Source organism: Heptranchias perlo, chromosome 13 (genome assembly GCF_035084215.1).
Source record: "Heptranchias perlo isolate sHepPer1 chromosome 13, sHepPer1.hap1, whole genome shotgun sequence".
Lineage (NCBI taxonomy): Eukaryota > Metazoa > Chordata > Chondrichthyes > Hexanchiformes > Hexanchidae > Heptranchias > Heptranchias perlo.
In genome coordinates this window covers 46193431-46218037 of record NC_090337.1, presented here as the reverse complement: position 1 = coordinate 46218037, position 24607 = coordinate 46193431, and the positions used below count along the sequence as shown (strand labels likewise).

Below are 24607 nucleotides of genomic sequence, written 5' to 3'. Positions count from 1 at the left end.
CGGTAGATTTTATTCGGCGCCGTTGGCTTTAGCTGCATTCTTCTGAATCTACTGCCCAGAAAGACCCAGCGCCGCTAGGGGCATTAACCAGCCTCGGCTGGGAGCTGCCCTCTTTCTGGAAGTTGTAAAACTACCAAACCAATAGGCAAACCTGTTAACAGTCTCATCATATTAACGTGTGCTCATAGCGTACAACTGCACCGATATATAAAGCAATGTACATATTTTAAAATAAACAAGATTCTGCACAAGTTCACCCATTTGCCATTTACACATTTCTAATTTTATGGGAATTAAAAAGGTTATGACAAATATTTCGAACTGAACGACTGCCGTTAAATTTTGTTTGATAATCACTCCTGTGAAGCGCCTTGGGACGTTTTACTACGTTAAAGGCACTATATAAATGCAAGTTGTTGTATTATCAACAATAAGCTTCTTGGTTTTTTTTTCATTGCAATATTTGTTCATGATCATGTGTTTTTGCACTCTTCTCCCGTGTCTTGTTGAACTTCTCGCTACTAGAAGCGTTAATACAGTGCAGACGTCACAAAATAGTGTTGGCTTTGCTGCCAATTTTTTCCGCACTTTTTGTCGAGAGTTCGTCTCGCCCGAAACCTGACAGTAAAGCGGATCCAGATCCACATCTCAAAGTCAACTGCCCTCAGCACGTGATGGTGCACAGTATATATAAAGGTCTGCAATTTGCATGGACAGTAAACGGAGGCAGATTACTAGACACAGCTGACTGATCTAAACGGAGCTCTATGGATTCTTAAGTAACTCCATCATTTGTTAGAAGTTTGAGACTTTTTATAACCAGTGGTAAGTAAATACCTTAAATGAATTTTGAACAAAATATACTGAAGATTTGACTACATTTCCTGCATAGATGTTATCTTCGCGATTGCACTTCATTTTTCCCAAAATAAAAGATTGCTACAAATCTGGATTATAGTTTTGCATGTTATATTTAAAGTAATTAACCTGTACACTCAGACCCTTTTTAGCATTGTGATAGTTTTTAACAATACATGCAGTTTAAAGTACGTTAACTTATGATTTGGACTGACATGCCTGTTAATCCTTTCTGTCAGGCTCATTCTCTGAAGGAAATAGCAGTCTTAAAAACTAAAAAGATGGATAATTCAAACGAGACCAACTTCCCTGAAATACCAACTCAGATGGCGAAGACTGAGAGTAACTCCGAAGACAATGAATATCAATACATTTTAATAGTTATGTCTTTCTATGGAGTCTTCCTCCTGGGAATAGTGCTGGGTTACATCAACTGGAAGAGACACGAGCGGAAAGATGACACGCTGTTCCTGTACGATGACCGGGGGGAGTGGGCTGGGCTGAAATCGGTGCACATGCCCTTGGTGTTTAGTGCCTTACCCGAGAGCATGGTGCCCACTCTATCTTGCGCCATGTGCTCCATGGAGAACAGCGTGAACTCGGAGACAGCCCAGGCCATCCAACTTACCGTCGAAGAGGAGGAGGTAGATGGAACTGAAAACCTTTTCAATGGCATTTCAGGCAGCGGTGAACGTAGCACTCATCCGCCAAATGAAAGCCCTTGTTAAAACCATTGAAAGAGGGAATGATCAGAAAGCAATGCACGGTTAAAGTTACAGTATGATGGGCAGATGGTGACTCAACCCATGACTTTGGCTGGACTGGACATGTAGTGATCAAACGCAGTTGTCTGAATTATTCAGCACTTCAGTTCCAGATCCCATTGCACATGCACACACATAATGATGTGTGGGTTAGATTTTTGGTGCAAATATCTCCTTTCCATAGAGTTTGGAAGATGCTTCTGCAAATGTACACCCGTTGACACTTATTAATCAGTCAAGATCTGCAAACATATTTGCACAGTTAGCACCAATAATATAAGGTGTATAATATTAATATCCCATCGCAACTCAACCAGAGAGTTGCTATTTAACAGATTGTTAATATCTTTAGGTTAGGAATACTAGATTTTTTTTTTCTTTTCCATGAGTAATCTGTAGACGATATTCTTTAGCTGCAAAATAAACGAAAAACTAAGATACTCTATACATTAGCGGGGACTAAACAACAGTACTCCCGTGTATAAAATGGATGAAGAACACGCCCTACTCGAGGATGAAGTTTAAGGCGGAGATTTGGCAAAGTATTATTTGAAACGGCTGAAAAATCTCACTGGCAATTAGCCTGGATGCACTTGAAAACTAAAACCTTTCAGATGAACCTGACGTAAGAGTCTGTCAAAATTTCTATAAACTCGTCTATTCATTTTAAATTAATTTGTAAATAATGTAAATAGGTTAAACTGTAAAAGATTTGTAAATATTTATTACTGAGTTGGATTAAAATCATCTGAATTTAAAATCATCACTTGTCTGTTTATTTAAAATGTGAAAGTCAGATGTAATGAATCCCCGACGCTCACGGAGTAAATGCACCACCCCATTTGGTACGGAGCCAAGGAGTTTCCAGGTTCATTGACCTTGCTGAGCGCACTCTCCAGTCAGTTTGTCTCAATATTCCCAGGATAAACCTGATCGTCAAAATATGATTGGGCATGACGCTATGTGCTGTGGAAAATCCTGTGAATATCCACGTTCACTGTGTATGGTGTATCCCATGGCACTATTTCAAACAGCAGGGGAGTTCTCCCGCTGTCCTGGCCAATATTTATCCCTCAAACATCACTAAAACAGATTATCGGGTCATTATCTCATTGCTGTTTGTGGGACCTAGCTGTCCCAATTCAGCTGCGAGTTTCCTACATTACCACAGTGACTACACTTTAAAAGTACTTAATTGGCTGTAAAGCATTTTGGGACATTCTGAGGTTGTGAAAGGCGCTATCTAAATGTAAGTCTTTTATGCGCTACCTAGGTATTGCACAAAACAGGCCTCATACTCATGCTAGCTTCTGAATCACTGGGCCAACTGATTTATTAATCAGATCATTATGCGGCTCACACATGATCAGTGGCCACTTAGGAAGGCGGCAAAGTAGCAGAGGGATACTGAGGTCTATACTACACCTTGGGCCAGAATTTGCTGTCAAAATAACGGTGAGGCTAATGGCGCTCATTGTTACTTATGCACAAATGCTACAGTAACTTCAGGCGAGGGGCAGATGCTCGGTTCAGTGCGGAAATCCAAAAGTTGCTGTCCGAGATGTGCCACTCCACTGTAAGCTTCGCAAAACCTGATTTGACATTGAATTCACCCACTCTAATTCACCCTCCTTCTCAGTCTTTCCTCTGTTTATTGCTCAATCCTTTAATCTCATTGGTTAAGGAGATATGCTGTTTGTTCCGTTCTTCACCTAAAAAAGAAACATTTGCAGGGCTATGGGGAAGGAGCAGGGGAATGGGACTAATTGGTAGTCTTTGAGCTGGCACAGGCATGATGGACCGAATGACGACCTGTGCTGTATGATTCTGTGTAAGAACTTCAACTACAATTTGTCCAGTTTGCAGAAAGACTTCTATATCAAATCTTGCTTTAGTAAAGGAATGCACATTCTGGATGGAGCAGATAGATATTTGCAAAGAAAATCTTTGCATACATTTTTACACAAAGTTCAGCTAGCATATTAGAAAACATTTTGATGTATAATTTTTCTAAATGTTTAAAAGCATGTAAGTTATATCCAAGACCAAATACTATAGTTAGGACTGACATTAGTCACCACTATAGACAGTATAACTTTCTATGTTAAAGAAAAATTCTTGCATTAAACTATCATTGCTTTATAATGACAATTTAGTGGACGAATCGGTCCTTAGCTTTACACAGAAGTGCATTGTACCCTTTGGTTTGTCTGAAATTGCGTTTGAAAATGCACGAGGAGAAGAAACTAGCACAAGAGGGGCACCTAGAAAGCTGTGAGTAAAGTCACAGCAAAGGGTGGTAAAAAGTGGAGAATGTTGAGGGAGGGTAGTTACTCAATCTACATCTACAAAGTGATGAAACAGGTTCACCCCGACACCGCATCTCCTTCAAGGCCATGAGCCTCATGAACTCCTTTTCAAAGGATTTTAAGCAGTGCATGCAAGTAAGGCTTCTAAGGGGAGAAGGCAACGTGTATTGCAAGCTGAAGATTTAAAGAACCTTTGAACCATGGTGCAGCATGAAAGATTTCTTGACCCAACTTTACATAATCTAAATATAAGCATTAAAATAAAGCTGTAAAGAGTTTAGGCATAGCATTTCCAAAAAAAGTGGTACTTTTTACTGCCCATTTGATGTTTCCATTCATTTTTATTGAAAGGATTAGCTCTGATCTTACCAACTTGCAAACTACTATACAACAAAGATATTACTTATCATAGTAGGTACAGCACAAGAGGAAGCCATTTTGTACTCTATGCCTCTATTAATAAAGCCAAGGATCCCATATGCTTTTTTAAACAGCCTTCTCAAATTGTCCTGCCACCTTCAAAAATTTGTGCCTGCCGGCTCGTTCAAAGAGCTATCCAATGAGTCTCATTCCCCTGCTCTTTCCCCATAGCCCTGTAAATTTTTTCCCAACGAGTATTTATCCAATTTCCTTTTGAAAGTTCCTAATGAATCTGCTTCCACCAACCTTTCAGGCAGTGCATTCCAGATCATTACAACTCGCTGCGTAAAAAAATGTTTCCTCATGTCGCCTCTGGCTCTTTTGCCGATCACCTCAAATCTGTGTCCTCTGGTTACGGATCCTTTTGCCACTGGAAACAGTTTGTCCTTATTTATTCTGTCAAAACCGTTCATGATTTTGAACAGCTTTATCAAATCTCCCCTTAACCTTTTTTGTTCCAAAGAGAACAACCCCAGCTTCTCCAGTCTCTCCACATAACTGAAGTCCCTCATCCCTGGCATCATTCTAGTAAATCTCTTCTGCACTCTCTCTAAAGTGTGATGCCCAGAATTGAACACAATACTCCAGCTGAGGCTAAACCAATGTTTTGTAAAGGTTTAGCATAACTTCCTTGCTTTTGTACTCTATGCCTCTATTAATGAAGCCTAAGATCCCATATGCTTTTTTAACAGCCTTCTCAAATTGTCCTGCCACCTTCAAAAATTTGTGTACGTGCACCCTCAGGTCCCTCTGTTCCCACACTCCCTTCGAAATTGTACCATTTAGTTTATATTGCCTCTTCTCATTCTTCGTACCAAAATGAATCACTTCACACGTCTCTGCATTAAATTTCCTCTGCCATGTGTCTGCCCATTTCACCAGTCTATCTATGTCTTCCTGAAGTCTGTTACTATCCTCCACATTGCTTACTACATTTCCGAGTTTCATGTAAAAAAAATTGTTTTGAGTATAGCAAATAACAAAGTTCTGAACTTAACTCGCACCCAGGGAAACGGAATGCACACTTGCTTCTTATGGTACTGTTTTTAAACACTGAGAATGTTTGAACATATTTGATACTTCTTTTAGGTCTCTATTGATTTTTTCCTGACTTACCTCGCACTCTTTATTCCTTCCCCCTCCTTAGCATGGATCATTCCCTAACTGAAAATGTATGGAAGCAACCTGCTCCCTTTTCTCTGTCTATGTCATTCTTGAGCTGACTCTTTAGTTTTCAGTGTGGGGAATGATTTGGTTTCTAGCCAGTGCCTCCCTATGATGGCACGCCCAGGATCAGAAAGTCTCCACTTGACTCTAACTGATCAAACTCCAGCAAACTTATCTGAAACAACATAACTGCATTAGTTCCAGTCCAGGAATACATATACATTCTTTTTTTCAAAACTAGTTAATTGAATTTAAGTGCAATAACTTGTAAAATCATTTTTCCCCTCCAAAAGGATTTGTGTTGTTCTGTTTCTGGTTGAGATGTCAACACAACTGTCACAACAGCCTAGACTAGGCAGGCAATTTATATAGCAATGATGCCTGCATTACATTACACATGGTTGTACTTCTCAGAGCAGCTATACACATGCAGAAGGACGCATGATGACATCAATGGGTAGTTGTACACTAAAACTATTTACAAACACACATCTTTCTTTCAAGGCAGAAAACATGATGGCACAGGACCCTCAAATGATAGACTACCTTAATTATAATTATTTATCTTTCCCTCAGACATATGCTGTTATTTGTGTTTATGAATCATTTTACAGCATTCTTTGTATTTATGAACAGTACAATCTGACTCAAATACAACTACAAGCAATTTTTGCTTCAGTTTCATTTTATGTATTGTGGGTGAACTGATGTCACGTGCCCTCTACTGTTTCCAGTTCTGACAGTTCTCAATAGTATTACACAGAGTGGCACTTGGTTGTTACAGTACTCTCCGACCGTAGTGAGAATGACCCCAATGATTTCATTTAATTGGCTTTATGCCTCTTGCATTGCACACTTATCATATTGTAATCTGTGTCTGTTCAGTTAAAAAATGAGGTAACATCAGAAGTAGATTTGAAAAGACTTGTTTTTAAAACAATAAATGAGCAAAATAACCATAAATAGGGACAATAAACAGGAACATTAGAAATCAGAAATAAAAACAGAAAATGGCAGAATAATACAGGATGTCAGTCAGCATTTGAAAAAGAGGTTAGTGCCCCAGAATTTGCTGGGAAAATAACGGCGAGTTTAATGCGTGCGCCGTTATTAGTGTGTAAATAACGCAGCAATTTGTGGCAAGGAAGAGTTACACCGTGAGTTGCGAATCACCACAAATTTGCCGGACAATTTGCACCAGTCTGCAGTTAGCCGGGAGCTCGCCATCAACCTCCCCAGAAGTTAAGAAATTGCTGCATTTGCACAGTAAATGCAAATTAAACTCGCCACAGAAAGTTAGGGCTGGTACTTAATGACGTAAGGACCCTTTTAATGATGAGATTTATGCTCCTGAAATGCCACTTAACCTTTCTGGCCCAGAAGGGGAACCATTGAAACTGTATAGTCTCATTCCTGCAGGTAGTAAATTGTTCTTAAGGTTTTTAAAATTTTAATATTTTTTTCTTCCTTTTGGTCTCTTTTCTCTCAATCCAATCTTTCTTTCCCTCTTTATTTCTTTTTCTTTACCTAATTTGACTCTGATTCACCTTATTTTCTTCTCCATCGTTCCTCTGTTTCTTTCTCGATCCTTAATCTCATTGGTTAAGGAGATAGACTGTTGGACCCGTCGTTCACCAAGGTCCCAGATATCCTGTTATCAGTTCGCACTTCTAGCAATTTGCGGCGCAAAATTTTTTCAAGCTGAAGGGCGAGGAAAAAAAAAATCTAACTAACAGGGCACACCACAAGATGTCCTGCTCCAGCAAATTCTGTTTTGCATATGACCCTCCATCAAAACAACCAGGAAATACCCACATTTTTCCTCGTTTCTGTATATAGAAGAGTTAGTTGATTGCTATTCCAGGCAGCAAGTCTCAGCTCCTGTCATTTCAGTCCATAGAGTAAAACATTTTTAAGCTTGATTCCTGAGTTTTCTAAACTCCTGTTCACAGCTCTCATTTGCAACTATCGTTTTGCTTGTCAGTCAATATGAGACAGCATGGAACTCTTTTCACATCTCCCATGTCTCAATTCAAATGGCAGTGCCCTGATTTCACTGTCTTTATGTCATGTCTAATATCACAGCTGTAACAATTGGGACTAGACTCGATTGAGGAATAAGACAAATCTTCTGTGGATACTTGGACTGAAGCAGCCCAGGAAAATTCCATTAGTGATCTAAGCAGCATGATTTACTTCCAGTTGTGAGCTACAAAACAAACTAATAAAGTAAGGTCAGTCCGTTTATCTCTCCATTTCCAATCCTTCATAATTTCTTTATCTGCTTTCTTGTTCCATCTTTGTAGCCTGTTGCATCTGTTCCCTGCCTTACTGATGGGAGCTCCTTGTTAGTACTATAAGCAAAATTTGTTATTTTTTAGGATTAGTTTCCTCTGGTTAAAGTTTGAGCGCTAGGTTTGGCAAGTGAATAGTTAAGTTAAGGACGATCTAAAAAAAAAAGTGCTACTGATTGAGAATTGAGTAAATGGGTTAAATTAATTAATCCAACTAGGAGATAAAGCTACAGAAATGACAGAGGGACTAACGCTAGGCAACATTTTTTGAGGACAAATTAATTTAGACTTACATTTAAATGAAAATATATTTTTTGAAAATACTTTCAAGACAGGACAGTAAGATGGAGTATTAGAGAAAACTACATCCTGGAGATATAACTAAAAGAAGATGAATTTAAACATGCCCTAAATTGTTCCTTTCATAGGAATTATTTTCATATTAAAATGGTTTGTGATGTAAAGGTTTCATAAAAGTTTACATTCATATTGCATGTAAGAAAAAGTTGAACATTTTAGAAACATTTTTCCTATCTGCATTGCAGATATTTTTTCATTATGTTTTTTCTAGGTGGGAGTAATCAATGCAACCTCTCTTCCATAAATCATGAAACGAGTCTGAATAATATCGGTGGAAATTAAACCTGTATCAAAAAAGTAAAGAGGAAAATAAAATCATAATTATTCATTTACCTTCATTGGATACAGTATTCAGGAAGACTGACTCGCTGTATTGGTGTCTGCAGGTTCTTGTTGATATCCTGATCCCTTGGCATTAATGTATAACAAGCCCTGTTACGTACAAGTCAGGTTACATGCAGATTTTTTGTCTGACTCCATCCATTGCATGTCACTGGGCTCCACTGTATTGACAAATGTACATATGTGATACAAATTGGCTTACCTTGCAATATGTATACATTATTTTGATGTGGCTGTTTCAATCCCATAATTTAAAATACAATGAAAATCCCAATGGATCGGAGCTACATAAATTAAGACATTCTAGAACAGGAACTACAGTGTTATTTTCAATGCAATACAACTCACATACTACTTTTATTATTTTTGCAAAATAAAGTCTAAATAAAATAATATCTGATTCCATCCAAGCATGAAATTCTAATATTTCATTTCTACTCACTATCATTATGTAGAATTGTTTAGCATTCACAGTTACCATTCTCCACATTTACAACATCATATAATTAGGTGGCCAACTCTTCTTAAAAGAAAGTAACATCCGGGTTCACAATGAGGGCTATTGAGACTGTATCCATTTTCTCTAACTCATTAAGACTGACCACAAAAAATTAAGTAAAATGGAAGGCACTGATTTTTCTACATTAGCTGGACAGAATTGCATGTTTCCTTTTTGTGCTCTAATGAGTCAGACCATGAATACAAAACTAACCAGCTCAAGGGAATTGCTGTTCTCTTTTCTCTGACTTATCATGTGCCAAAGTCACTAACTGGTTCTGCTGACTCAAGAGAGCAATGTGGTGCAGTGCAAGAAGTGATGCATTTGCTAATTCTCATTATTTTAAACAAATTTCAAATAAAAACCTAACTTAAGATGGCATACAAAAAAGCTTGTTAATGAGGTATACATCCCAGCTGATACCAGCGTGCTAGAAACAAATTGGGGAAAATGAACACCATCTGGACATGAATCCTGAAAGATCCTTTGTTTCTAGATAAGACAAGAAAAGAGAATGTTGATTTTCCCAATGGATGAGAAAGAAATAGAGGAAGAGCAATTCATAGGACAGGTGAAACACAGACAAGCAAGAAAAATTTACAGAAGAAATGAGATAAAAAGGCAATCAACAGCCAAATAAGGTTGCAAAATTCTCACAAATGAATAGGAAATCTGGCGTTTGCGTCAATTAAACTATGTACATTATTCACATTTAATGCCACAATTATATTGCAGCTTATGAGTCAATATCAGCTCCCACCAATGAATAGCCTTGTCTATTTGGATAAGGTACCTGAAGGTCACTGCTGCACATGGAGCCATACTCTAGCACGAGTTGCTGTCTTCAGGAGAAGAAGCATACGAGGAAAAAAATGAAGGAGAAAGAAAAAAAAAAGTTATTCCAAGATGCAGCAGACTAGGGATTTACTGGTATCTTATAAATTCTTTGTTGGAGTACTTGCAACAGATTTACAGTTTGTCCTCTGCTGTCCTCATGCCATCAAATTCCTACATCATTCCAAGCCTTTTGTTTGTGAGATTATGATGTGGAGATGCCGGTGATGGACTGGGGTTGACAAATGTAAGGAATCTTACAACACCAGGTTATAGTCCAACAGTTGGACTATAACCTGGTGTTGTAAGATTCCTTACATTTGTGAGATTAGGTGGGGACGATGTTAATTTGTATCGCCCGGTGTAAGCGAGATGGTAAGGGCTTCAAAATGCAAGTGGTGCCCTCACCACCCCATTAACCCGGATGATGCAGACAGCAGCATTTTGAAAGGGGCCTTTACGGATTGAGATAGCGAGTACTGGGCGCACGAAGCACCGGCCTGATTCAGGCGGTAGGCTCATTTCAATATGCAAATCGGAGGCCGAGGCCCCTGACTGCTATTTTAGGCGGGACATTGTCGGGGTGAGCACCGCGCATGTTGTGGCCATTCCCACGGCTGATGGAGAAGAGGCCCAGCCGAGGTCAGTTTGATATTAGGAGCAGCAGTCCGGCGGGCCCTATAAACATGATCTGAGCCGCTGCCACCCTGGGACCCCCCGCAATCGCTACACCCTCCGGCATTTTACCTCAACGCCGGCCTGATACTGGTAGGCCGAGGCCTCAATCCAGTGAACTGCATCGGGGCAGCCATTCGGCACCTCGCAGCTCCTCATTCCGATCTTACCGAGGCCGGGCTCAAAGTCACTGCCGCTTCGAGTGCGGGAGAGCGGGCGGCATCCTCCGCCAGTCAGTCGCCCCAACACTCGAGCTGACCCCTAAGGGCGGTAAAACGAGCAAGGTACCAAGTTACACCGTGTTGCAGAGTGCTGGTGGAAATCAAAGGCACTATGAAAGCATGAGATGCCACAGGAAGCATAGGCTGATCAAAGAGTCTGATCACAGACTGATCAAAGAGTCTGATCACAGGCTGATCAAAGAGTCTGATCACAGGCTGATCAAAGAGTCTGATCACAGGCTGATCATAGACTGATTTCATTTCGTTCACCTGAGGAAGGAGGAAGCCTCCGAAAGTTTGTGAATTTAAAATAAAATTGCTGGACTATAACTTGGTGTTGTAAAATTGTTTACAATTGATCATAGACTGATAGAAGAGTCTGATCACAGGCTGATCATAGACTGAAAGAAGAGTCTGATCATAGACTGATCATAGACTGAAAGAAGAGTCTGATCATAGACTGATCGAAGAGCCTGATCACAGGCTGATCGAAGAGCCTGATCGAAGAGCCTGATCACAGGCTGATCGAAGAGCCTGATCACAGGCTGATCGAAGAGCCTGATCACAGGCTGATCGAAGAGCCTGATCACAGGCTGATCGAAGAGCCTGATCACAGGCTGATCGAAGAGCCTGATCACAGGCTGATAGAAGAGTCTGATCACAGGCTGATCATAGACTGATTTCATTTCGTTCACCTGAGGAAGGAGGAAGCCTCCGAAAGCTTGTGAATTTAAAATAAAATTGCTGGACTATAACTTGGTGTTGTAAAATTGTTTACAATTGATCATAGACTGATAGAAGAGTCTGATCACAGGCTGATCATAGACTGAAAGAAGAGTCTGATCATAGACTGATCATAGACTGAAAGAAGAGTCTGATCACAGACTGATCGAAGAGCCTGATCACAGACTGATCGAAGAGCCTGATCACAGGCTGATCGAAGAGCCTGATCACAGGCTGATCGAAGAGCCTGATCATAGGCTGATCATAGACTGATAGAAGAGCCTGATCATAGACTGATCGAAGAGCCTGATCACAGGCTGATCGAAGAGCCTGATCATAGGCTGATCATAGACTGATAGAAGAGCCTGATCATAGACTGATCGAAGAGCCTGATCACAGGCTGATCGAAGAGCCTGATCATAGGCTGATCATAGACTGATCGAAGAGCCTGATCACAGGCTGATCGAAGAGCCTGATCACAGGCTGATAGAAAAGTCTGATCACAGACTGATCGAAGAGTCTGATCACAGGCTGATAGAAAAGTCTGATCACAGACTGATCGAAGAGTCTGATCACAGACTGATCGAAGAGTCTGATCACAGACTGATCGAAGAGTCTGATCACAGACTGATCGAAGAGTCTGATCACAGGCTGATAGAAAAGTCTGATCACAGACTGATCGAAGAGTCTGATCACAGACTGATCGAAGAGTCTGATCATAGGCTGATCATAGACTGATAGAAGAGCCTGATCATAGACTGATCGAAGAGCCTGATCACAGGCTGATCGAAGAGCCTGATCATAGGCTGATCATAGACTGATAGAAGAGCCTGATCATAGACTGATCGAAGAGCCTGATCACAGGCTGATCGAAGAGCCTGATCATAGGCTGATCGAAGAGTCTGATCACAGACTGATCGAAGAGTCTGATCACAGGCTGATAGAAAAGTCTGATCACAGACTGATCGAAGAGTCTGATCACAGACTGATCGAAGAGTCTGATCATAGGCTGATCATAGACTGATCGAAGAGCCTGATCACAGGCTGATCGAAGAGCCTGATCATAGGCTGATCATAGACTGATCGAAGAGCCTGATCACAGGCTGATCGAAGAGCCTGATCACAGGCTGATAGAAAAGTCTGATCACAGACTGATCGAAGAGTCTGATCACAGGCTGATAGAAAAGTCTGATCACAGACTGATCGAAGAGTCTGATCACAGACTGATCGAAGAGTCTGATCACAGACTGATCGAAGAGTCTGATCACAGACTGATCGAAGAGTCTGATCACAGGCTGATAGAAAAGTCTGATCACAGACTGATCGAAGAGTCTGATCACAGACTGATCGAAGAGTCTGATCATAGGCTGATCATAGACTGATAGAAGAGCCTGATCATAGACTGATCGAAGAGCCTGATCACAGGCTGATCGAAGAGCCTGATCATAGGCTGATCATAGACTGATAGAAGAGCCTGATCATAGACTGATCGAAGAGCCTGATCACAGGCTGATCGAAGAGCCTGATCATAGGCTGATCGAAGAGTCTGATCACAGACTGATCGAAGAGTCTGATCACAGGCTGATAGAAGAGTCTGATCACAGACTGATCGAAGAGTCTGATCACAGACTGATCGAAGAGTCTGATCATAGGCTGATCATAGACTGATAGAAGAGCCTGATCATAGACTGATCGAAGAGCCTGATCACAGGCTGATCGAAGAGCCTGATCATAGGCTGATCATAGACTGATAGAAGAGCCTGATCATAGACTGATCGAAGAGCCTGATCACAGGCTGATCGAAGAGCCTGATCATAGGCTGATCATAGACTGATAGAAGAGCCTGATCATAGACTGATCGAAGAGCCTGATCACAGGCTGATCGAAGAGCCTGATCATAGGCTGATCATAGACTGATAGAAGAGCCTGATCATAGACTGATCGAAGAGCCTGATCACAGGCTGATCGAAGAGCCTGATCATAGGCTGATCATAGACTGATCGAAGAGCCTGATCACAGGCTGATCGAAGAGCCTGATCATAGGCTGATAGAAGAGTCTGATCATAGACTGATAGAAGAGCCTGATCATAGACTGATCGAAGAGCCTGATCATAGGCTGATCATAGGCTGATAGAAGAGTCTGATCATAGGCTGATAGAAGAGTCTGATCATAGGCTGATAGAAGAGTCTGATCATAGGCTGATAGAAGAGTCTGATCATAGGCTGATAGAAGAGTCTGATCATAGGCTGATGGAAGAGTCTGATCATAGGCTGATAGAAGAGTCTGATCATAGGCTGATAGAAGAGTCTGATCATAGGCTGATAGAAGAGTCTGATCATAGGCTGATAGAAGAGTCTGATCATGGACTGATAGAAGAGCCTGATCATGGACTGATAGAAGAGCCTGATCATAGACTGATAGAAGAGCCTGATCATAGGCTGATAGAAGAGCCTGATCATGGACTGATAGAAGAGCCTGATCATGGACTGATAGAAGAGCCTGATCATGGACTGATAGAAGCAGCCAGCTTAATCAAAGAGTTGGGGGAACATGTTCTAAAATCACATTGTGGAACAGCAGGTGAATCAGCATTTGGAAAAGTAAGCCCTCCTTCAGGATGCGTTTTATCAATCACTTGTTGGTGCCAGAGAATTAGCAGAATACCTTCGGAACTTTGCTTGTAGTCTACAGGAGCGATAAATATTTTAAGATCGAGGGAGCAGGTGAAGCTACTGAGTGAAAAGAATCAACTTCAACTTTCCAGTCAATGGCTTGGTGCTACTCTGGCATCACTGTGATGGAAGAACTTCATCAGATTTAAAAGGAATTTAGCCGAGGAAAAGTTTCAGTAGAAAAACTCAGGGGGATAAAAACGTTTGGCATTGAAACATGCCTTTACGGATTGCAATAGCGAGTACTCAAATATTAAAGACATAAAGTTGGATTCTGGTGACAGTACTGGTTAGAGTGCTCAGTGCTGAATACAAAGCTGAAACGCATCATGATATTCTTAATGTGTACAAGAAGTCAGGAGTGTCTCTCTCGGGTAGTTATAGCCGTACAATATGAAATAGACCTCAGTTCAGGATAAGAATCTCTAGCGATTTCCTGAACAAAACTGTTAGATAAGTTCCATTTAATTAGAAAACAGTGCAGTGTTAATCTTACGATACTTATATTTTAGTGAAAGATTTAGTTTAAATATGAATTTTAACACAGGTACATGCGCATCAAACTTATGTTTTCATCTAAGTACTGATTAGGAAGATAAAAGTGACTAGTGTAGCTGTAGTGTATTTATTTATATACTGTACATGTCTTTTTGGGAAAGTTGCTTTATAGACTGTTAATTACAATGTTTTTAACACTGAGTAACATAAAATCTGCTTGTTAATTATTACTTTGACACAGATGCATTTAATGTGTCCAGTGTTATTTGGACTGCTGGTGCTGCCACCAAGTTTGTTCATCCAGGGACAGTCCTTTATTCTGGATTTGATTTATTTTTCACATGTCCATGACTAACAACATATGTAACATAGAGAATGTCCTAAGGCATTTCACAGATAGACATAAAGGAAATGGAAAACGAATGCTGCTGAGCCAGGAAGGGAGAGGTGGTGGGGGTGACTTAGGGCTTAGTCAAAGAGATGAGTTTTGGGAAGATTTTTAAAGGAGGAGAGGGAGGTGGAAAGGCAGAGTAGTTTGGGAAGGGAATTCCAGAGCAGGACACTGTTTACATCTAGGGTGCAGCCATGTCAATCTTCAGCAAATTAACTTTTGTTTGGCTAAAATTAATAATTTTCTAAGCTTGATTCAAATTGATCACTTTTTGCTTCTGCATTTATTGGATTCCAGACTCTGTCCCAGTGTCATTACATTGCATGAGAGACTTGGAACCAACTTCTAAGCTAAAAGCTAAGTTGAGGTCAAACATTCTAGTGCTCTTCAATGATCCATTTGGACAGAACTCATTTCTCATTACATTAGATTTTTGGTTCTGGTGCTATGCTTATATTTTCAATGTTCTGTTACTAAACAAATATTGTATCACAGGCAATGTTGGCCTGATCTTGAAAATGTAAATGTAGGAGTGGCCAATCTTAAAGAGTACAGATGCAACTTTCATTGTTTTTTAAAATTTTGTCAATCTCGTCTACCACTAATTTATTTTCTATAAAGAAAGAACTTGCATTTGTATAGTGCCTTTCACAACCTCAGGACATCCCAAAGCTCTTTACAGCCAATTAATTACTTTTGAAGTGTAGTCACTGTTGAAATGTAGGGAAATGCAACAGACAATTTGCACACTGCAAGCTCCTACAAACAGCAATGAGATAATGACCAGATAATCTGATTTTAGTGATGTTCTTTATCATTTGAAAAGAGCTAACTAAGCCATTAGCTCTTTACATTCATCAGTAAATACAAATACAGCAGGCTAACATCACATTATGGGCATACATTGGAGTGTGCCTATTCTGCTGACTTCAAATTTGCTCTCTCCAATTCAATCTACATTCTGCTTTTTTTTTTATTCGTTCATGGGATGTGGGCGTCGCTGGCGAGGCCAGCATTTATTGCCCATCCCTAATTGCCCTCGAGAAGGTGGTGGTGAGCCGCCTTCTTGAACCGCTGCAGTCCGTGTGGTGACGGTTCTCCCACAGTGCTGTTAGGAAGGGAGTTCCAGGATTTTGACCCAGCGACAATGAAGGAACGGCGATATATTTCCAAGTCGGGATGGTGTGTGACTTGGAGGGGAACGTGCAGGTGGTGTTGTTCCAATGTACCTGCTGCTCTTGTCCTTCTAGGTGGTAGAGGCCGCGGGTTTGGGAGGTGCTGTCGAAGAAGCCTTGGCGAGTTGCTGCAGTGCATCCTGTGGATGGTGCACACTGCAGCCACAGTGCGCCAGTGGTGAAGGGAGTGAATGTTTAGGGTGGTGGATGGGGTGCCAATCAAGCAGGCTGCTTTATCTTGGATGGTGTCGAGCTTCTTGAGTGTTGTTGGAGCTGCACTCATCCAGGCAAGTGGAGAGTATTCCATCACACTCTGACTTGTGCCTTGTAGATGGTGGAAAGGCTTTGGGGAGTCAGGAGGTGAGTCACTCGCCGCAGAATACCCAGCCTCTGACCTGCTCTCGTAGCCACAGTATTTATATGGCTGGTCCAGTTAAGATTCTGGTCAATGGTGACCCCCAGGATGTTGATTGTGGGGGATTCGGCGATGGTAATGCCGTTGAATGTCAAGGGGAGGTGGTTAGACTCTCTCTTGTTGGAGATGGTCATTGCCTGGCACTTATCTGGCGCGAATGTTACTTGCCACTTATGAGCCCAAGCCTGGATGTTGTCCAGGTCTTGCTGCATGCGGGCTCGGACTGCTTCATTATTTGAGGGGTTGCGAATGGAACTGAACACTGTGCAGTCATCAGCGAACATCCCCATTTGTGACCTTATGATGGAGGGAAGGTCATTGATGAAGCAGCTGAAGATGGTTGGGCCTAGGACACTGCCCTGAGGAACTCCTGCAGCAATGTCCTGGGGCTGAGATGATTGACCTCCAACAACCACTACCATCTTCCTTTGTGCTAGGTATGACTCCAGCCACTGGAGAGTTTTCCCCCTGATTCCCATTGACTTCAATTTTACTAGGGCTCCTTGGTGCCACACTCGGTCAAATGCTGCCTTGATGTCAAGGGCAGTCACTCTCACCTCACCTCTGGAATTCAGCTCTTTTGTCCATGTTTGGACCAGGGCTGTAATGAGGTCTGGAGCCGAGTGGTCCTGGCCGAACCCAAACTGAGCATCGGTGAGCAGAATATTGGTGAGTAAGTGCCGCTTGATAGCACTGTCGACGACACCTTCCATCACTTTGCTGATGATTGAGAGTAGACCGATGGGGTGGTAATTGGCCGGATTGGATTTGTCCTGCTTTTTGTGGACAGGACATGCCTGGGCAATTTTCTACATTGTCGGGTAGATGCCAGTGTTGTAGCTGTACTGGAACAGCTTGGCTAGAGGCGCAGCTAGTTCTGGAGCACAAGTCTTCAGCACTACAGCTGGGATGTTGTCGGGGCCCATAGCCTTTGCTGTATCCAGTGCACTCAGCTGTTTCTTGATATCACGTGGAGTGAATCGAATTGGCCGAAGACTGGCTTCCGTGATGGTGGGGATGTCGGGAGGAGGCCGAGATGGATCATCCACTCGGCACTTCTGGCTGAAGATGGTTGCAAATGCTTCAGCCTTGTCTTTTGCACTCACGTGCTGGACTCCGCCATCATTGAGGATGGGGATGTTTGCAGAGCCTCCTCCTCCCGTTAGTTGTTTAATTGTCCACCACCATTCACGACTGGATGTGGCAGGACTGCAGAGCTTTGATCTGATCTGTTGGTTGTGGAATTGCTTAGCTCTGTCAATAGCATGTTGCTTCCGCTGTTTAGCATGCACGTAGTCCTGAGTTGTAGCAGGTTGGCACCTCATTTTTAGGTATGCCTGGTGCTGCTCCTGGCATGCTCTTCTACACTCCTCATTGAACCAGGGTTGATCCCCTGGCTTGTTGGTAATGGTAGAGTGAGGAATATGCCGGGCCATGAGGTTATAGATTGTGCTGGAATACAATTCTGCTGCTGCTGATGGCTCACAGCGCCTCATGGATGCCCAGTTTTGAGCTGCTAGATCTGTTCTGAATCTATCCCATTTAGCACGGTGGTAGTGCCACACAACACGTTGGATGGTGTCCTCAGTGCGAAGACGGGACTTCATCTCCACGAGGACTGTGCGGTGGTCACTCCTACCAATACTGTCATGGACAGATGCATTTGCGACAGGTAGATTGGTGAGGACGAGGTCAAGTAAGTTTTTCCCTCGTGTTGGTTTGCTCACCACCTGCCGCAGGCCCAGTCTCGCAGCTATGTCCTTCAGGACTCGGCCAGTGGTGGTGCTACCGAGCCACTCTTGGTGATGGACATTGAAGTCCCCCACCCAGAGTACATTTTGTGCCCTTGCTGCCCTCAGTGCTTCCTCCAAGTGGTGCTCAACATGGAGGAGGACTGATTCATCAGCTGAGGGAGTCCAGAGTCAATGTTGAGGACTCCCAGGGCCACTCCCTCCTGACTGTATATCACTGTACCGCCACCTCTGGTGGGTCTGTCCTGCCGGTGGGACAGGACATACCCAGGGATGGTGATGGAAGAGTCTGGGACGTTGGCTGAAAGGTATGATTCTGTAAGTATGGCTATGTCAGGCTGTTGCTTGACTCGTCTGTGGGACAGCTCTCCCAATTTTGGCACAAGTCCCCAGATGTTAGTAAGGAGGACCTTGCAGGGTCGACTGGGCTTGGTGTTTTGCCGTTGTCGTGTCCGGTGCCTAGTGGTCCGGTTTTATTCTTATTATGACTTTTCGTAGCGAGATTTTACAACTGAGTGGCTTGCTAGGCCATTTCAGAGTGCAATTAAGAATCAACCACATTGCTGTGGGTCTGGAGTCACATATCGACCAGACCGGGTAAGGACGGCAGTTTCCTTCCCTAAAGGACATTAGTGAACCAGATGGGTTTTTACGACAATCCGGTAGTTTCATGGCCATCATTACTGATACTAGTATTTTAATTCCAGATTTTATTTAATTAATTGAATTTAATTAATTAATTGAATTTAAATTCGCCAGCTGCCGTGGTGGGATTTGAACTCATGACTCTGGATTTTAGTCCAGGCCTCTGGATTATTAGTCCAGTAACATAACCACTATGCTACCGTACCCATTACTGTCTCCAGTCTATGCCCTTTTCTGATCTCTCCAAACTATTCGCTACTCTCCTCGCTTCACTCTCTGGATTTTGAAAACGGCACCTGCAAAAGTCTTAAGCCCCTGTCCCTGACGAAGTGAAACTTCTGCCCCAGTGCTATTTTCACGATCTAAGAGGTAGCTGTTTTAAATGTGAAGCATCGCATTTTTAAAATGCAGCAAATTCACATGTATGTTTAACTTTGCATAAAAAATGCGAATTTGCAATAAAATGCTCAACCCTGCCATTGCAGAATGCCAGCCAAGCCTGTGCCCATCTCTCCATTTTGAAATATTGTAAATTTTTAATACCTGTGCCATTAGAATAAGTAACACTTCCATGCTCAGTTTCTCATACGATCATACGAATTGAGAGCAGGAGTAGGCCATTCGGCCCCTCGAGCCTGCTCTGCCATTTGATAAGATCATGGCTGATCTGATTGCGACATCAACCCGACTTTCCCGTCTACCTACCATAACCTTTAGATTCCTGATTAACAAGGGAATCATCTACCTCAGCCTTAAAAATATTCTCCCATCAGTTCCACAGCATAGTATGTCTGTTGTCGACATACATGAATCTGCTGCACTTGAGAAACAAAAAAAAATTAATTTTGGATGTATTTTCATTGTCTTTGGTGCAAGAATATTATTGTCATCACCTGAGGATTACGCTGCCCTATTATAAATATGATGCTGTTTTTACTCAAATAAATCAGTCAATGTATTTGGGGGGTGAGGAGGCTCGAGAGAGCAGTATGAATCTGAATTTCCTTGTTCTGAACCCCATTTCAATAGGGTTTAGAGGAGATTGCATCATTACCTGTCATTGCACTTACCTGGAATAGACAAAGGTGGCCTCTGAGGTTCATGTTAATCTGAAAAACAATCTAAATTGATTAATGAGGTTTTCACTTCAGATCAATAAAACTCAATTCTGCTGTATATATGCTCTAACTTCTTTGATAAATTCATAAAATGTGAAAATCAATTGCACATTTTAGAGGAGTTTACTCTTCTGACTGAATCTACAAGAACATTTGTGGGAAATTGTGAACCATTGCACAGAGTAGTCAATTTTGACTCTCTTCAATGTTTGCGACTGACGCCATAATGGTTAATAGCCATATGACTTTATTTAGCACAAGAAAGAATCAATACCTTACAGTATTCAAGCAGTAGCTTACAAAGCACAATTGAGAATTATATTACCCTGTTGTCCTTTGGGTAGAAGCCGCGACCTCGTTCCCCGTTCCTTCATGCTCACTCTCGTTCACGTGCCTTGTACTCTCTTTCGATCCTCTATACTTAAAGGCTCAGACTCCCTAGTTTTACCCCCTCAAAAAACGGAACTGCGGCAAAATACATCCAATCAGATATTTTCCAAAATACTCCATTTAATTTACCCAATCATATAGACAACACGTGTTTGTCTAGAAGAGATAATGCCTTGTGGCTTTCTTATTGCTTCTTATCCCTAGCACAATGTTCCTCAGTGCCTCCTCAGTTGATAAATCGCTATAGGCCTCAAAGGTGACAGGGAATGGCTAGTTTCAGCATTCCAGTAAGTCTGAAGGAGTGGGGGTGCCATTATGTTCCTTCCTTAGTTTGCAGTAACAAGATTTTCATGGCTGTTAGTGCCTTCAGCTGTAGTAAGTTAATTTAAAAGCAGTCTATGTTATAGTATAGCACTTTTAGCTAAAGATTTGACTAATTTACCCTTTCGAGCCTGGTTCCACTAAATACCTTAACCTATGTTTCCCTACAACAGATTATTGCTTATATAAATAATTACTTGGTGATATAAGCACTAAAAGCTGGAGACTAGCCATAAATTACATGGTGAGTGTTTAAAATAGTCAACAATGCAATTTAATCTGGAGTTTTAAATAACTGCATATTAAATATTTAAGTAATATAATTACATCTGTGAGGTGAATAGTGGATTAGTACGATTATCATATAACATCTTCAAGACCGTGCAGACAAAGATGCAGAGTGCAGTGCACACATGGAAACAGGTGGAGTCTCTGCATTCCAACATGTTGGCAGATATTCAGGTCTTGATAATGTTTGTACCGTTATGATGTGCTGTGTACAGTAGATTAACTCAATCCATTAAACAGCATTTCCTTTTTTGGTACATTAACTCTCTGAATCTTGAATTAAGTACACCACAGACACCAAGGTTGCTTGGGCAGAAAATAACTCTGTTTCCAGTGCCACACGCTGAAATGCTGAACATTACAAATATGGTAAGAAGCAGAAACATCCTTTTAATTTTTTCCTTCTGAGTTGCATTCTGTGAGTGGAAGGAAAAAGTGAAACTTGTTACATTTTTAGAAATGTGCACAAATATTACTAGCAGATGTAATGATAGCAGTACCACAAATTCTCACGTACTTTCTTGCAGGAGAATATTCATTTTAAAAGAAAATCTTCTATTCCTCTGGGCGATGATTAAATTACATGATGAATGATATAATTTGTGTTGACTGTAGGAAACACCAAAGGTTTGATAACCACTTTTCAGTGGTAGTGATCATCCTGTCAATTGGCATCTTATTTATTAGCATTTGTTAAAAGACAAGGTGGGAAATATCTATCATAACTAACCAATTAAAAACAGAACCCTTTGAAAAGCAGCTCATTGAAATTCCTCACGATTTGTGTACTGTGCTACATGGAAATTTCGATGTATTCCCCAAGTTAGACCATCTGATACTGTGAGATGCTTTTTACTACTGCTCAAACTCCTGAGTGCACTTTACATACTTAATAGCTATTTCAGTGTTGGATTTGAGCAAAAGAATACAAAAAAGAGCCCTTCAAGGTTTGGCACAATTACTTCATTTTGACTTTTAAAAAATGTGAGCAAATGTCTGGTAAACACAGAAAATTCTCATCTGGAGGCGTCTCTGGGATCCTGTTTGTAGCCATTGAGTTCAGGAAAATTACCCTGGCAGCCTCGCAGAGTCTGTTCCATTTCATTTTTAACTGCTATGCTCTCCCTTATGGGTGCTAGCTTCTCATTACATGAAGTAAATGGGACGACAGAACTCGGAAAATGCAGCTTTGTGTTTGTTCTAGAGGAAAAAAATTCTTGAGCAGATAGTTTTCTTCCAACAAGGGAATCTCAGGCATTATAGGTACAATAGAAACTGATGCTGTGTACAAAACCTTTATAACAATGCCATCTTATTCAGGCACTGCTGGTTTTCCATGTTTCCATTTTATGAGAGATATTTGCCTCTGTTTGGTCTGCCCCGAACAGGTGGGAAGTTGGCCAGTGGCATTTAAATGAGGCCTGGGAGTTAAAGTACCCAGGGTCTCTTTTGAACGGACATCAAAACTTACCTGTCAAAGATTGCCTGCCCCCCTCCCCCCCCCCCCCCCATTAAAACCAGGGCCATTGGCTGGCATCTGAATCTGAACCCCCTGTATTGGCCCTTTTCCTATCCCATTCCATTCTGCCACTACCTCCCATTATCCCCTTCACCTTTGCTAATCATGTATTAAATGCTCAGCCTTGACTTTTTTTCTCCTTTATAGGAGTACCGTGAGATTTTTTTACATTAAAAAGGTGCAACATAAATGTGAGTTAACTTCATTAATAACAATGTCCTGCATTGTTATTAATGAAGTTAACCAGGAAATATAGAATGGCTGCTGGCAGGAAGTAGTGGTGTGTAAGAGATTGTAGTTGGTGCTGTCTCTCTGGCAAGTTGATGGCATCAATTTCATTTGCAAAATAAAAATATAGCAGCAGATAAGATTTATTGTTTGTGTGTGTCAACAAACTCTTCTGTGCTTTACTGTTATTGAATGACCTGTAGTAATTTGTTGTCATCAGCACTTGTGAGCTGGAAATAGCATTCTCAATGACAAAGCTGCTGAGTGCAGCATCTGCTTTTGAGTAATGACTGAAATGGCTCCTAATTGACAGAAGTGTGTTTTAGATTTAAGCTGCTATCATTTCCTATTAGAATTGACTATCAATAGCCTTTAGCCACACCAAACTTTAATTAACCATTTCTGACTGTATTGTTTTGATCTAAGGAATTCACAAGCATATGATTTTCTATGCCATTCCTTATTCTATTCAATCATGGAAGACCAACATTTATTAAGTCTATTGACAAAAATTTTCAATGAATGCACTAAATTTAATAGCGTTGCACATGAAAATCGGTCATACGGCTAATCCCGATGTGTTCAAATTCAAACAACACATTTTACTGGAGCAAAATGTTGGCCAGAATTTCATTCAAATGTAAGATTTCATTAAAAAAAAAATGCCATCCCCCACCCCTGCCTTTTTCAAATCAATTTGTTGCTCCTCTAAGACCATGTGAACCATGAACTATTCCTTGATCAAGTATGTGGGCAGATGGCCTGTTCCAGGCCTCTGTCAATCAATGTTTGTCTTAAGCTGGCTTGTGGAAGGTGTAAAAGAGCAACATTGGGACACCTGTTTCTCATTCATCCCTCCTGCTTCACTGTGAAAATTGCAGAATATGACAATTACCAACATAGATCCTAAATTCAGGGAAAAAAAAGTGGCCACCAAACTGCAGAATTCTAGAGACCATGCTTGTCTGTTTCAACAATAATTTATGACAGAGAATTCCACATTCTAACCACTTGCTGCATAGATAATTTTTCTAACTTCTCCGTTGATTTTTTTAGTTGTAGACCAGCTTGCTAATGGCTTTATTGTGGAAACTGGCCTATTATTTTATGGCTGTTTTTAATCATTAGAACAGTTTGTAATCTCACCCTCTTATACATTAATAATAGAGGAAAATGAGATGCACTTAATCAAAATCTTGTTACAATGTGACTTGTGTTTAACCTATTAGTTTTACATTGTGCATAGCACTGATAGGAAAGATGAATTTGAATGGAATATGGCAGTCTCTCATGCAATCAACTATTTGCATTTTGAATCTTGAAAAAGAAACTCAATTGGAAACAGATTTTAGATTTTAAATGCATTTGCCTTCCTTTTTAGATTCTCATGTCACACGCCATTCATTACCCTACGAGAAGCAGCCTGCTTCCAGACCTCTGCCAGTACTGCTCCTGCATTGGACACTAGAAGGTGTGAAAGAATGATTCAATCTTTGATTTGCTTTCCTTCCCTGAGAGATAGCATCTGCTGTCAGTGTCATCTCATAGCATGCTCAGGGTTGGAAACTCTATATATGTTGAGAATTATAGCCATAAGTTTGCGTACTACCACTTCATGGCACAGCTCATTAGTGCATCATTGTGCAACTGATTACTCATAGCATGATGGAAAAGCCAGCTAATGCAAAAATGCCTCACTTAACATTGCTACTGAATAGTCATGAGGTAA

At 41.2% G+C, this 24607-nt stretch overlaps 1 protein-coding gene across 1 annotated transcript; it reads left to right on the top strand.

Annotated features, from left to right (window-relative positions):
* The first annotated feature begins 545 nt into the window (after positions 1-545).
* On the top strand, positions 546-2385 carry kcne4 (potassium voltage-gated channel, Isk-related family, member 4). The gene is made up of 2 exons (XM_067994682.1): positions 546-825; positions 1098-2385. The coding sequence occupies exon 2, from the start codon at positions 1140-1142 to the stop codon at positions 1584-1586; it is 447 nt and encodes a 148-aa protein (XP_067850783.1). The 5' UTR covers positions 546-825; positions 1098-1139; the 3' UTR covers positions 1587-2385.
* Positions 2386-24607: the final 22222 nt, after the last annotated feature.